General features: G+C 35.4%; 1 protein-coding gene across 4 annotated transcripts in view; it reads right to left on the bottom strand.

Moving 5' to 3' along the window:
- Positions 1-16,257, bottom strand: part of LOC131165002 (alpha-N-acetylglucosaminidase) — a 104,387-nt gene that overhangs the window by 18,090 nt on the left and 70,040 nt on the right. For 2 of the 4 annotated variants that reach the window (XM_058122600.1, XM_058122601.1), the window contains exons 11-15: positions 10,487-10,537; positions 8,314-8,423; positions 8,072-8,174; positions 6,773-6,871; positions 5,883-5,993 (exon numbers count right to left, since the gene is read on the bottom strand). In XM_058122600.1, coding sequence (XP_057978583.1) covers positions 5,883-5,993; positions 6,773-6,871; positions 8,072-8,174; positions 8,314-8,423; positions 10,487-10,537 — 474 coding nt within the window. The remainder of the gene's footprint in view (positions 1-5,882; positions 5,994-6,772; positions 6,872-8,071; positions 8,175-8,313; positions 8,424-10,486; positions 10,538-16,257) is intronic. The other 2 variants (XM_058122602.1, XM_058122603.1) reach the window with 1 other exon arrangement.

Below are 16,257 nucleotides of genomic sequence, written 5' to 3'. Positions count from 1 at the left end.
GAAATAAATAGCACTTGTAGATTTCGATACCTTGGATCTATTATGCAAGCTAAAGGAGAAATTGAAGATAATGTAATGCATAGAGTTAAAGCAGGTTGGTTAAAATGGAGAAGTGCTTCAAGTGTGCTATGTGATCGTAAAATACCCTTAAAATTGAAAGGGAAGTTTTATAGGACAGCTATAAGACCAGCTATGCTATATGGATCGGAATGTTGGGCGACGAAGAAACATAATATCCAAAAAGTAAAAGTTGTTGAGATGAGAATGCCTAGATAGATGAGTGGTATAACATTGAAAGATAAATTAAGTAATGAACATATTCGTGGTAAGTTAGGTGTAACTCCTATAGAAGATAAGGTAAGGGAGGGACGACTGAGATGGTATGGACACTTGCAACGTAGGCCTTATAGTGCACCTGTGAGGAAGAGTGATTTAGTTATTGTGGGGGGGCAGTAAAAGGGGTAGAGGTAGACCTAAAATAATTTGGGAGGAGATAGTGAGTAAGGATTTAATATCCTTGAATCTATCAAAAGAAATGGTCAATGATAGCATAAATTGGCGGAAAATGATTCATATAGCCGACCCCGCTTAGTGGGATTAAGGCCGTTAGTGAAGCAAAATATATATCATTTAATAGTTTGTATGATAGATTAGGTACAAAAGAAGGGGAAAGAGATATATTTAGACTTGCTAAAGCTAGAGAAAGGAAGAGTAAGGACTTAGGAAATATAAAATGTATAAAAAGTGAGGATGATATTGTTTTGATTAAGGACGAAGATATTAAAGAAAGATGGTGAAGCTACTTTAGTAAATTGTTTAACAAAAATAAAATAAATGGCTTAAACTTAGAATTGTCAAATGAGGAAAAGACTAAACATATAAGATTTATTCGTAAAATTAGAGTTAACGAAGTTAAATTTGCACTAAAAAAATGAAAAATGGGAAAGCTATGGGACCAGATAACATCCCAATTGAAGTTTGGAAATGCTTGGGTGATAACGGAATTATATGGTTAACTAATTTATTTAATACAATTATAAAAACTAAGAAAATACCAGATGAATGGAGGAAAAGTACTTTAATACCTATATACAAAAATAAAGGAGATATTCAAAATTGTAATAACTATCGTGGAATTAAACTTATGAGTCATACGATGAAACTATGGGAAAGGGTAATTGAACAAAGATTAAGGTTAGAAACAAAGATCTCAAAAAATCAATTTGGTTTTATGTCTGGGAGATCTACCACAGAAGCTATTTATCTTTTAAGAAGATTAATAGAAAAGTTTAGGGAAAAATAAGAGGGACTTGCATATGATATTAATTGACCTTGAGAAAGCATATGATAGGATACCTAGGGAAGTTCTATGGTGGGTTTTAGAAAAAGATGGTGTATGTTGTAGGTATACCGATGTCATTAAGGATATGTACGATGGAGTAATGGCTAGTGTAAGGACTATAAATGGAGAAACTAGAGAATTTCCAATTGCCATAGGTGAACATCAAGGATCTGCTTTGAGTCCTTATCTTTTTGCTTTAGTGATGCACCAATTGACTAAGACTATTTGAAAGGAGGTTCCATGATGTATGTTGTTTGCAGATGATATTGTATTAATTGACGAAACTAGGAACGGAGTAGAGGCTGAGTTAGAATTATGGAAAGAAGCTTTGGAATCTAGAGGCTTTAGGATAAGTAGAAATAAAACAGAATATATGAAATGTAATTTTAGTAATGATAGGAGGAATATTGGAGACAAAGTTAAACTTGATGATGAAGAAATAAATAGCACTTATAGATTTCGATACCTTGGATCTATTATGCAAGTTGAAGGAGAAATTGAAGATGATGTAATGCATAGAGTTAAAGCAAGTTGGTTAAAATGGAGAAGTGCTTCAAGTGTGCTATGTGATCGTAAAATACCCTTAAAATTGAAAGGGAAGTTTTATAGGACAACTATAAGACCAGCTATGCTATATGGATCGGAATGTTGGGTGACGAAAAAACATAATATCCAAAAAGTAAAAGTTGCCGAGATGAGAATGCCTAGATGGATGAGTGGTATAATATTGAAAGATAAATTAAGGAATGAACATATTCGTGGTAAGTTAGGTGTAACTCCTGTAGAAGATAAGGTAAGGGAGGGACGACTGAGATGGTATGGACACTTGCAACGTAGGCCTTATAGTGCACTTGTAAGGAAGAGTGATTTAGTTACCGTAGGGGGCAGTAGAAGGAGTAGGGGTAGACCTAAAATAACTTGGGAGGAGATAGTGAGTAAGAATTTAATATCCTTAAATCTATCAAAAGAAATGGTCCATGATTGCATAAATTGGCGGAAAAGATTCATATAGCTGACCCTACTTAGTGGGACTAAGGCTTGGTTTTGTTGTTGTTGTTGTTGTTGTATTGTGTGTTTATGTGTGCACTAACCAGTGATTTTGAATAAAAAGCAATAGAACTAACAGGAGGAGAAAGATAAGAGGATGTGGCCATAATAACTACATTCATATTCTCATGTGCGTGTGTGTGATTGTAATAGTGAGCATGCACACACATTAACATGCCTCTCCCATGCCCATGTCCATACACATGCAACCTAGTGGATTGTGAAATAATGATACTAGTTTTTTTAGATGATTATCTTACTCAAAATTATTATCTAATGTGCACAAAAAAGAAGTCCTTGTTATCTTTATGTCCTCACAACCTTCTAACCCATTATTAGTTATATTTTCAAATTAATTATCTAAATTATTTTTTTACAAGAAAAAGAAAAGGTAGACATAATTGATGACACTAGAGGAAGTTGTTCAAGATGGTTCATAATATTTAACACCACTGAATTCATTTTTATGGATGAGTTGAGACTGTTAAAAAAGAGGAAGGCAGAAAATAACATGCTTTGAATTTGTGAAAAATAAAATATGATCACGAAAACTTACTGATCTATGACTTGAGAGAGTTCCAATATGGGATTCCTTTAGCCCCAAACAATTAGAATAAATGCTTATAAAAACTAAGGTGTAGTCCCAAGAGGGAGGGTGAATTGGGTTATTAAAATTTTCTTTTAATTCTTTTTAAGATTCTTAACCTCTTATTGATTTAACAATCACATAGCAAAGTGTTTACTTGTTTAGCAAAAGCTTATTTACTTGTTCAATCCACAAACCAACAACTAAAGTATTCAATACAACACAAGTAAATAAAACTTAAACAATCAACCAACAATTCAACAATCAAAGTGTTCAATCCACAAATACCCAATCAAGATAGCCTTTTGGCAATTTTCAGCTTTTCAAGAATTCAAGATATTTTCTTGTTTGCAGCCCTATAAATATACGTAAGTTTGATTCAAGCCTAGTAGAGAAAGAAATTTATTTCTTCAATGCTAATCACAACCCAAATTCCCAACAACTCAGAATTTAAATAAATTCTTAGTTAATTTATCTTTGGGTGTTAACCAATCAACGTACTCCCTTTGGGGTTTCCGCAAAGTATTGATCAACCAACGTACTCCCTTTCGATTTCCGCAATCCCAGATCAAAATTAAACTTAAGTTTACTTAATTTCCAAATTACGTAGTATATATGATTAAGAGATTAAATCATCCACGCAGTTTATACATGCTAAAAATAAAGAGAGTAAGGGAAAGAGAGTGACACCAGGTTTTTACGAGGTTCGGCTTATCCCCAGCCTACGTCCTCGCCTTTGGCAAACCACCAAAGGATTCCACTAAACTAGTTCCTTTCCGAGCGGAACAACACCGTTACACACTCCTTCAATAGGCTAGAGTACTAGCTCTCCAAGTGATACCCCTCACTCGGTCACTCTTTCAATAGGCTAGAGCTGCACCTCTCCAAGCGATACCCCACGCTTGGTCAATGATCCAAACACCTTGAATTGTCCAAGAATTACAAAAAAAAATATGAACTAAATGCTGCGTACAAGAACACTCTCAAAACCAGGCAGATTAGTACAAATTCAGCACTATGCACTTCAAGAATTTAAATATCAATATGAAATAGAATTGAAGCTCAAGTAAAGAGATCACCAAGGGTTATTTAGTGATTGAGAAAACTCAGTATTAAAACCGTAAGCTTGTGAATCAGCAGCAATTCAGATGAATTCTCCAAGCAAAAGTATGAGCAAGAATGAGCTTTGTGAGAGATTGAAAGTAGGATGCTTAATTGCTTAATTGTATGCTTGGATCATTGATTTCTTGGGTTTAAAAGAGTATTTATAGATTTTTTAGGGTGAGTTTCCTTGTTTCTCAAGTTACTTGGAGTGTCCACCAAGTTTTTATAACGTTCTCATTTGAAAAACTAATTTTTAAAATTTTCCCGTTGAAGTTTAAAAATTAAAATCTCAATTAGCCGGCTGGACAGGCGACTAGGTAGTTCATTTCACAGAGTCAGTCAGCTGAACAGGCGGCTGCGGCCTTTCTGTTTTCCAAAAATTAAATTCTGTAAAATATCAATTGACTGACTCAACCACATTCAAAATGGTTAGTCGGTTGACCAGTCCATTTTTTTTCCAAATATTTTCATTTTTTATTTTTAAACTCTAGTTATTTGAAAGACTCAAATATAACTTTTCAAAATCATTTTCAAGGGTTTTTCAAGAACTGGTCTTTAAGTCTTTGTATCCTAAAGAGCTTTAAAAATATTTCAAAAGATATTTAAAATATGAAGCACTTACATAAAGACTTCTTATGACTTTAGACATTCTAAGTGTTTGAGTTTTCAAGCTTGTCTTTTGAGCTCTCTCTCTTTGCTTTTCTTTGACTCTCTTGCTTTACTTTTCTTTGGCTCTCTTGTCTTCAAGCTTTAAGCTTTTAGCACATTCTCTTTAACATCCACACTCTCATGATCTTCAAGCTTTAATAGATATCATCTTTGCATCCATGCTTTGACTCATCTTTGTGATCATTTTACTTTGTATTCTCATTCTTAAATCTTGAAATATCATTACTCAACCAAATATGTTAAGTTCCACTTGTTTGTTAGCATCAAAATAGGATGTTAAGCTTATAAGGACAACAACTTAGTTTGTCTATGAGTCATTAATCAGCAACCCATATGAAAAAATGTCAAATAATCATTTTCAAGAAACAGTCAGTATAACAAACTTCATAAATTAACTTATGAACCAGTTCCAAACGGCCCAGCTCACATTTTATTCATGTACAAACATGGTTTTATTGGATTAGATTTTTACATGAAGTTCTCTAGCTTGCATTAAAGTGAGAATAGCTACTTCCATGTCTTATCTCAAAAGAAAATATTTTACACATATGGTGAGGGTGCGACTCCATAAAGAGACCTGAGATTAGGCACGTTGGCAGTCCTAATTGGGGGCAAGTTTGTGAAAAAGTAGATAGAAATAGTAAGAAAAAATATTGAATCTCACACTTTAAGTAGAGACATCGCATTTATGTTGTAATGACAGATGAGGAAGGCAAAGGCTTCATGAATTTATAATTGTATATGCTCAATAAATCATCTAAAAAACTTATATATATATATATATATACTGGCTCTACTATAATACAGTTTAATTGAAGAGACAATGAGTTGACACACAAAACATGCAAAATTTATTTGAGCTTAAACGAATTGAAATATAAAATAAAACAAAATAAAGCAAGGTCAAATAAAAATTAAACATGGTAATGATTGGTATAATAATAAATAGAAAATTACATGGTGCAAGACTGATGCTGAATGTACACAACAAATGCATATTAAATAACAAGGTTTAAAAAATGATGTAGCAAGTTACTGTATAACATTCATGGTCAATATTGTTTCCAAGATAAATCTTTGAAAAGAAATAAAGTCACCATAGATATCCCACTCAATTAATTGCTTAAAACATACAGCGATTCCATCCGTACAATTGTAAACTGTGTGATAAAGAATTTCCCAAGCTGCCTCAACTTGATGGACTGCTTTACCATACCTTCTACGGGAATAAGTTCTCAACCATTCCTACAAGAGCAATGAAATTGTATCTTGAGGATAGAGCATCGCATGTAAGCAGGTGCTCAACATTGTAAACCCTGTCTATTTAGTGTGTGTGTGTGTGTGTGTGTGTGTGAGAGAGAGAGAGAGAGAGATTTCTGAAAGTGTAGGAGAAATTTCTTTTCCCTATGACTTTTTTTATAGGCAAAAAGTAGATCCCAGGGTTCCCACCCAAAGGAGCTCAAGCTTTGTTGTCATCATGGTTGTTCATACGCAAAAACATCACTCCTAGGCCCAGAAAGCATGAAGTTTGTAAAAGGCTATAAAAGGAATCTAACAAATCTTTCCATGAATCAGTAAGTAAACAATTCAGATTCCTAATTTAAAAAAAAAACGAAAAATAAATTTTAATATAAAAATGGAAGTCTCTCCATGCTCACAGCACTATTATTCCTCTCCCTCCAAATACAACACAAAAGGGAATTCATCAATAACTTCTCAGCAGATAGTCTTAGCCCTAAAAGTTACAAAAATTACTAGGGACACTGATTTAAAAATTTCATGCCATGTGAAACACATCAGGTAGTGCACTGACATGGCCAAAAATAAATCAAAATTCAAGTTTCTGAGGTTGGAGGACCCAAGGCCCCGACCTGCAACACTTGTCAGACACCGGTGCCTGCGCTTATGTCTTTGCATATTCTATCCTAACCATAACAAGGAGAGAAAACATGCCAATCATTATTAATACAACTTCATGTAAAACCTCTGAAAGAATTTAATAAGAATTAGTGAAGAATAATTACCAAAATTTCCACTCTTTCATTGCGAAAAGCCATTTCAGACATCAGCTCATAAACAACTGGATTTTGCTCAATTCCTTCCATGCACATGCCAACACCAACCTAGGTGAAAGATTTATAATTAGTAAGATAGGTAAGTGGATCAATTTGAGAATAGTAATAAAGAAAATGATGTCCCAGGAAACAAGGTACAATTCTATTTTTACAAATCACAAATCCCTCAAACTCCATTAGACAAAGCATGTAGGGGGGTACCAAGCAGAAATGAAAACAAATATTAGTATGGGTTAAATAGCATCTTTTTCATAGCTGCACCACATTTTCTATTTTTGTTTGAGTCTTAGCTTACTAAGTCTAGTTCCCGTGAGGCCCTTGCCCTTTTTGAGGATTAGAACTTATACATAGTAAGACAACCACCATTTAAGGTGCACAAAAATCATTTCCATTTTCAGTTGTTTCATTTTGTCCAGGTGGTGGACTGATCCAAAAGGCCCCTTTGTCTCATAATAAATAATTTTTTAATCAATTTTTGTTCTCCTGTTCTTTTAATGAAAAAGATTTCTATAATGCATTAAAGGCATCAAGAAGGTTCCAACCTCAGTACAAGTTGTACAACCAAAGAAACAAAAAATACAGGGAGCAGTCAATTCATGAGTTGAGATCTGGCACAAAAGTTCTAGAGCTTCGGGCTCTTCAAGTTCTGTACAGCTTCCTCCTTCCATTCCTCTCCCTTCAGATACACCAAGACACATAAAGCAGGGCTACTAGTATTCCCATGAGTTCCCAAACATAGGCATCCAACATTACAAAGATCAAATTCCCAGGTACTGCAGATAAACAAGTCAAACACCCCCCACTGAATCAGAAAAGAAGAAAAGGAGATTTTGTTATCATTGTATTGGAGGAAGGTATATGTAATGATTTAGTTTCAGATTATTTGAACGCCTTTACTATTTTGATTTTAACACTTAACATATGATTTCTTTCATGAAATTTCAGAGGGATATCGATCATTAGTTAAACATGTTTCAGTTTTATAAGATTCTACACCAATGCCTTTAAATACGGATGGATGCATAGGCCTCAGCATACTCGTTTAACCATCTAATTGGCTTATTGTTAAAAGGACAGATCCTGTTTTATGTTTCAAAACATTTCTAAGTGTAGCCAAAATTTTCATACTATTGTAGATAGCGTTTCAAAATATTTCAACAATATTTCCTCACCAAAAAAAGCACAATTGAATAAAAAAAAAGTACAACTAAGACATAGATTGCATTAAGAATATTGATTGTGGCATACCATGGTTGAATTTTCACTGGTGCGAGCATTAATTGGACCAGAGGAAACTGCATCTAGTATCCCATACATTTCAATATTCCCACCAAAATTATGCAGCATACACCTGATACACATCCAAAATTGACAGTTAACATACCGGTCACTGATGTGGGAACCTAAACTTTCCAAAGTAAAAGATTAAGAAATGACCTCCCAGAAGATTGAAGCTGAGGGAATTCAGTTTTAATAAAATAGCTGCTTACCAGACATAAGGAGTGCCATAAAATTGAGAAGATGTTTTCCAGATAGGCTTGACATCAGCAAATAGATCAAGGACTATCATTTTCCCAAATGGAACAGAATGTAGAAGTGCCTGTATACAAATCAATAGAAGCAAAAAAAACAGGAAAGGAAAGAAACATGTAAAGGGATAAAAAAGGGAACAAGTAAATGCATCAGATTATACAATGAACATATCAACATAAATGTCATAATTGTCAAAGCCTAATCCCAGTAAATGCATCCACAAAACCTCATTGGTTTTCCTATTTTCCCTTTCTGCCCTAAAAGACTAAAACCTTCAAACAAAAGAAGAAAGGCCCTCTTTAATCTGTGGCACTAGCCTGCATTTTCTGTGCCCAGGAGCAGACCTTCTCCCCCAATTCTTGCATCTCCTAGTTTTCTCTGCCATGACTGTGTCATCAAAATTACTAGGCATTCCTAGGTGAATTTAGTAGGTCATTGTCACTATTAAATCCTGGACTACTTACTCAAAAAAATTCAAATCTCTTTCAATTTTACAACAAATTAACATGGCTCAACATGTTATTATGCATAATCCATGATTATTTTCACAGAAATAATCGTACAAACTACAAAGTAGGTCTATTTGAGGGAATACAGTAAAGAAGTTTATGCAAAGAAAAAAGAATTAGAAGTAACAGCGCAAGTGTTTTTCCAAAGTTCAAATGGTAAGAATTATTGCAGTTCAGCCAAGAAGAACTTCTGGAATGAACATAAAGTGACAAGATGTATGCCAGTGGTTTACTAAAGTAGTTGGCTCTGCAATATTAATAAATTAAAGTTTTCGAGTTCTACATATATTATCAATTTTCTCACAAAGCCATGAACATTTTTTGCAGTTTTAACACTTGACGTAGGTATATTGTAAGCCAAATATTTTACTGAAAATAAAAACAATTAAAATGAACTGCACAATTAAAAAAATTAAAATGTCTATGTTTATTGCACATGGGTTGTGGGCCAACAATGCATATCATGCAAAACATTCCCCCACATGCACCCCAATTACACGTGAAGAAATAAACAAACAATTAATAACAACAGGGAATAAGATAATTCTTAATAACCGCATGCTAAACACAAACAAGAAGACTAGAATTCAGGCCCTGCTGGCAACCATGGCTTTGATACCACGTTAGATCACCACTTTTGCCTAAAAGCTTAAGTTGTTAGGTTTATGAGCCTACAATATCTATCAAGCCTTAACAAAGATTGCTTTTCAGATTTTCATATTGGAAAATGCACCCAAAAGTACCTGGTAAATTTTCAAGGGGAAGATGTTAAGTTGCCACCACATGTAAACAAAAGTTGGCTTAGGTTAGGATGCTAAGCATACTCTTTCCTATTTGCAGGATTTTTTGGCTGAAAACTGAATCAGTTCTGCTAAAAAGAACTTCTGAACTGAAAATGAAATTAAAAAATAAAAGTCCAGTAAACAGGTGCATGCAGATACAGACTAGAACCACTCCCACAGACACACACATAGATAAAGATACCCGCACGCATATATATATATATATATATATATATATAGAGAGAGAGAGAGAGAGAGAGAGAGGGAGAGAGAGATTTTTCAATAGAAAGCAATAGAAGGGGTTTATATCATTTTGAGTTTCAATGTAGCCAAAATCCAGGGAGAAAATGCACAAATTTGAAGTATGAATGGAATAATATCTTTCTAAATACATTAATTTTTATATAAATAGAATAATTTATTAAGCAGACAGAGAGGGAAGGAGAATACAAACTAACAAATGAACAAAGTAAAACGAACAAAAACAAAATAAATAAAAAATGAAAAACACAACTGATAGAACAAAACCGTAATCTCTCTGCATGTGTAAACTCCTCTGAAGAACCATAAGCAATACCACCTCAAGAAGGGGGTAAAAGCCGCTTTTCTCCCAAAACCTCCTAACAAATTGTTCCAAATACACCAGGAAACAGGACAATGCATAAAAGTAGTTTTATTTTTTTGGCTATTCTGATAATATAAAACAGATATTGAACGTGACAAAAAGGGACTTTGTCAAATTAAAATAATGCAGCCAAGATATATTCCAATGCTTACACATGTATAACCACAATATAAAAGATTGTGTAATAAGTATTTTATCTTCTTTATATGCATACTTTCATCTGGGGTGGCTTCCAAAATGTAGAGTCTGAAGAGAAGAGCCAACCCTGCACATTGATAGAGGCAGAGCTGTCAACTAGAAATCACATTATGTATCATAGAACAAAGAAACCAAACAACAAAATCTGCACATTAAATTTCCAATGGATAGAAAAGGTTAATAATGAAGGAATCCTCGCTCAGTAGTAATATGCCATAGAGAGTCCTAAAGGTGTCAAAGCAACATGGGATCTACTACAAACCATTGCTTTCACATGGGAGAAAAAATAGCAGGGCATGGCTAATCTGATGATTATCATATTTCTTTGGTGCAATTTTAATCCAATGGTTACCAAGGCATGATCACCATCAGCTATAGCTTGCTGCACCTGACAACATATTCTGCTGTACAAAAATATAGTAGCTTCACAATTTATTCTTAGGGCCCGTTTGATGTCATTTCAAAAACTCATCTTGTCGAGATTGTTTTAATTTTGAAATGGAAACGATGAAATCTATGTAAAAAATATGTTTGGGAAGCCAACATTATCGAAGACAAGCATTTTTCAGGAAACAAGAAAGTTGTTTTTGAGAACATTTTTCAAAAAGTTATCAAAAACGGCCTTTGGAATATGTTTTATCGACACTTTTATTTTTCCTTCTTTCCATTTTCAAAAAAAAAATTAAATAAGAAAAAAAGAGGAATGCTATCAAACAGCCCTAATATTCTTTTTATCTTTTCTCTTTGTTTGTTTATCTTCACATATAATATTGTTAGATCACCACTTGACCTAAAAAGCTAAGTGTTAGGGGGTGACAATGTAATGGGGATTTAATGGGGGAGAGAGATGGCTTTACATGTATTCTCCAGGGATTTGTAAATGAATATCAAATTACTTGTGTTATAGCTTGTATAGTGTTCTCTTACTTGAATAAAATAAGTAGTCTTTATTTTATCATTGAGCATGAATGTCTCTTGCCTTCCTGATCCATCAGTGTCTATATTAATATTTCATGATTATGAGTGGTTGTCGAGACTTATGTGATGCTCAGGTTTGCAGGTTTGAACGGATGATAATTGGCTGACTTTGTTGGGGGAGAGCCTCCACTAGTGCTGCGCAGCCCCTTAGCTGAGTCTAATTTGGGGGTCCGTGATAGTTGGTATCAGCGCGCGGTGTGTGCGAGCACCATAAACGGCAAGATGACAACTTCGAAGTCTGCAAAGACAAAGCGCGTTGAGGCGCTGGAGGCAAGAGTGACAAATCTTGAAACCTTGGAGACGAAGTTCTTCGAACTCCAAGAATTTGTGACAAAATTGTCAAAAGAGAGAGGCATGCCAATAGAGCTTGAGGCCACCCGAGAGAACACTAGAGGAAACCTCTATAGTGTATCTAAGCTTGAGATGAGAATTGTGAAACTCGAGAAATTCATTCCACGTATAAAATCCCTGGAGAAAAGACCAATAGAACTTTAGGTCTGTCAGAGGAACATTGAGCAATTGGAAACCTTCGAGAATAGGCCGAAACACATTGAGGGCATAATGCCATTCCTTACATCCCAAGGGAGAGAGCCAATAGAGCTTGAGGCCTCCCAACGGGAATTAACTGATGATTTTTATAAGTTTGCAGATAATTTCAAAGAATCTATTAGCACCATGAAAGAGGATTTGAAGGAGGTGGGTAAGCTTCGGAACCTAACAGATCAATTTCAGAATGACATAAAAAAGGTGTGTACCAAGTTAAATGCAGTGGCCCAGATGTCTCAAAGGCCAATAACCGATACTTGTGGGGGAACTCGAATTAAGGTGCTAGAACCTAAATGTTATGGGGGCGCTCAAGATGCAAAGGAGTGAGACAACTTCGTCTTCGATCTGGAACACTACTTTAAGTGCTCAAGGATTGACCAAGAGGAGGACTGAGTTAACATTGCAATGGTATATCTTACTGAAGATGCTAAGTTATGGTGGAGAACCAAATGTGAAGACATGCAAAACAACCGGTATACCATCAATACTTGGGAAGAGTTGAAAGATGCCTTGAAAGAACAATTTTACCTAGGATATACAAAGTACATAGCGCATTGCAAGGTATATTAATTACAACAAACAGGCTCGACAGGGAGTTATGTACGGGAGTTCCAGGCCCTAATGCTCGACATCAAGGATATGGCGGATTCTGACACAGTCTTCCAATTCCTTCAAGGACTCAAAACATGGCCAAAGAATGAGTTGTGAACGCAAGGGATTCGTGACCTTCCCTCGAATCTTGCAGCAGCTAAACAATTGGAGGATTTCTCAAGTCGGACCCTTGCAACAGTTGGACAATTAAACGACTACTCAAATGGTTCTCAGAAAAGTAAATAACCAGTATCTGACAATCATGAACAGAGATCTTCCCCGGTGTATAGATCTACAGATAGGGGGAGCGACATGGGATCTATAATAGCTTCTTGAGTGATAAGGGACCTAGAACAACGAGAGAGTGGAATGAAAAAAATGCAAGGAATGGGGTGCATTGACCGCCACTTGCTTGTTTCTTGTGCATGGGGCCGCATCCCGTAGCAAAATGCCCTTCAGCGGAAGGCCTTGAATGCCTTGAAAACATTCCAAGAGGGAACGAAAGTCTTGAATACTAATTTGGGAGAAAAAAAGAGTATGGTGGGCACCTTAAGGCTTTTGGGGAGTCCTCAAGGGCCCAAGTAGCAAGTGGAATGGGGAAAAATACTCGCAGCTTTTGTGAAATTATGTTTCCTATTAGATGTATTACTTTTGCAGTAATTTTTGTGAAATATGTTGCAACTAATCCTGTCTTGTTAAGGTGGTGACAAATGAATAGCCAAATTTGCGAGGATGGGTGTTTGCTGGAAAGCCTACAAACTCACAAAGCCTACATGACCATGACAGTTTGAAGCTGAAGATCTGGCTCTTGGAGAGCCCCATGTCAACGAAGAAGATCAGTACAGATAGAAGTGCAGAAGATCAACCCTTTCGTAAATGAAGACAGCAACAAGAGACGTGGTGAAGATCCTTGCAGATAGAGTCGGCAATGATGAAGGTCGTCAACAACAACACTTGGTTAGGAGAAGAAGGGTGGTGACAAGACAGAAGAGTTCTAGCATCTCACATAGAAGATCCAAGAATTCATGAACTTCAAGACAACAACAACAGAACCTGAAGATTGAAGACTCTTTACAACAAATCGACGAGGTCGTTGATAGAATGAGTGGGGAAGAATGTTAGGGGGTGACAATCTAATGGGGATTTAATGGGGGAGAGAGATGGCTTTACATCTATTCTCCAGGGATTTTTAAATGAATGTCAAATTACTTGTGTTATGACTTGTAAAGTGTTCTCTTACTCGAATAATATAAGTAGTCTTTATTTTATCATTGAGCATGAATGTCTCTTGCCTTCCTGATCCATTGGTGTCTATATTAATATTTCATCGTTATGAGTGGTTGCCGAGACTTATGTGATGCTCACGTTTTCAGGTTTGAACGGGTGATTATTGGCTGAATTTGTTGGGGGAGAGCCTCGACGAGTGCCGCGCAGCCCCTTAGCTGAGTCTAATTTGGGGTCCGTGACACTAAGCTATTACGTTATGGTCCAACCATCAATATCAAGCCTTAACACTTCCTTGCGCATGCAGCTCGCTCACACATGGAAAGTTAAACAAACAATAATAACACACAACTATGGGGAGTAAGTCACATTTTAAGGAAAAAATCATAAATGCATTAATGCAAGCAACAAGAATAGATATCAAGAGCTCCCTGGTGTGCAGCTGTTTTCACCACCCTCTGGACGTTGTGGATAGAGAGGAATTCAAGGATTCTCAAGATCAACTTGCTTCAGCTTTTGTGGGATAGAGCGACTTTCATAGGCTCTTCGTGGGTGCACTCTTTGGGATTTTTTTAAGGGGGTCTATCACTGTCTAACCTTGTCAGAAATTGGAGGACAGTGTTTTTATAATGATTTTTTGTATTGTTTCTTGTTTTTCCAATTCTGTTCTTTCTTCTGATTTCCTAGTTTGTTGGGGAGGACTCCTTGTCTTCCAAATCATGTATTCTGACTCTCGGGTTTAATAATATTGTCTTCTTTTATCAAAAAAAAAAAAAAAAACCAAGATATCTTGGCAACCTTAGCTTTGATACCATATTAGATCACGACTTCACCTAAAAGCTTAAGCTTAGGCTATTACGTTGTGGACCAACAATATACCAAGTCTTAACAAGAATAATATAAGGACTATCCTTAAAATGAAACAAATGGAGAAGAAGGATACATGCAGCCAAACACAGATATTCAGAATAAGGCTTAGCCATTGCTGCTGCTGCAGCAGCTTCTTTTTTTTTTTTGACTAGGGCTAAAGAATGGATGAGATTCCTCTTCTTCTTCTTCTTTTCTCTTATTTTTTCTATTTATTAGAAATTATTAACTCATCATTTGACGTAAAAACTTAAGTTGTTTGGTGGTGAGCCAATAATGTACATGAAGCAATCCAACATTCCCCTTCACATGTGACCCCCTGTCACACGTGAAGACACCGATAGGTGTGATTGAAGGAATGAAAGAACACAGAGAAAGACTTGAACCCTCCTTGGAACTGGAGTTTTGATTCCATGTTTAAGTCATCACCTAACCTAAAAGCTTAAATTGTTAGGTGGTGGACCAACAATGCATATCAAGCCATCCAAAGAAGAATTAAACAATCATCGTGTCATTGTGACTCGCTTTTTCCTCTAAGCATATCATACCATTCAATACAAGAAAAATAGTAGAACCCATGTCTTAAGTTTTGTTATATATTTTCAATCATGACTGTTAAAGCTTGATATACATTGTTGGCCCACAACCTAACAACTTAAGCTTTTAAGTAAAGTGGTTGTCTAACATGGTATTAGAGCAGGTTACCAAGAGGTCCTAGGTTCTAGTCTTGTTGCCTGCGTTTATTGCTTGGTATTTAAAAAAATTAACTGTATTCCCTATAACGGGTGATATTATCGTGTCTTCATCTCTCCACATCTTGTTGGGCTGCACGTACGGGGCAGTGTTAAAGCTTGATATACATTGTTGGCCCACAACCTAACAGCTTAAGCTCTTAGGTAAAGTGTTGTCAAACAATAATCATTTTGAGTCTTATTACATTGGGAAGGTTAAACAAAATCCCCTTTGAGACTTCATGCTATTGGTATCAGTAACCTTATATTGTTGCAGTCTGTCAGTGAGTGAATGTTCGTAAGGTATGATAGTGATTATGATGCATATAAGGGAGAACTATTGTTGTGCCAGGTTCTCTCATTATGACCATGGTCTTAAATTTCCACGAAATTGTCGAAATTTCCAGTTTCCGTCACCCTCGAAATTGAAATCACAGTCAGTTTCCGTCTTGCATAATTTCCATCGAAATCTCAACAAATCATCCGAAATTTATTGAAATCTCAAAATTTTAGCAAAACTTGTTGAAGTTTAACTATATAATGAAATTTCCTCGAAATTCAAATGAGAGATTTAGGAGGGAATTGAAATTTATTTCTTAATTAATTTTATTTCTTTTTATCAAAACAAAATTATTACAAGTGCTTTTGAAAGTATATGACAAAATAGACTTACAACAACATTTTATTAACCATTCATGTCTAAATTATCATTATTTGTATAATACATAATATTTAAATGATTTATGAATTTCATTTGTATAAGCTGAATATGTTTAATTACATTATCTTACAAATATGTTTGATACACATACTATATTACAACTTTTCCACCTTATACACGACATAGATG

This window comes from Malania oleifera, chromosome 9, assembly GCF_029873635.1.
Source record: "Malania oleifera isolate guangnan ecotype guangnan chromosome 9, ASM2987363v1, whole genome shotgun sequence".
In the NCBI taxonomy this organism is placed as follows: Eukaryota; Viridiplantae; Streptophyta; class Magnoliopsida; order Santalales; family Ximeniaceae; genus Malania; species Malania oleifera.
The sequence above is the reverse complement of the archived record's forward strand: the minus strand, read 5'-3'. Positions and strand labels throughout refer to the sequence as shown.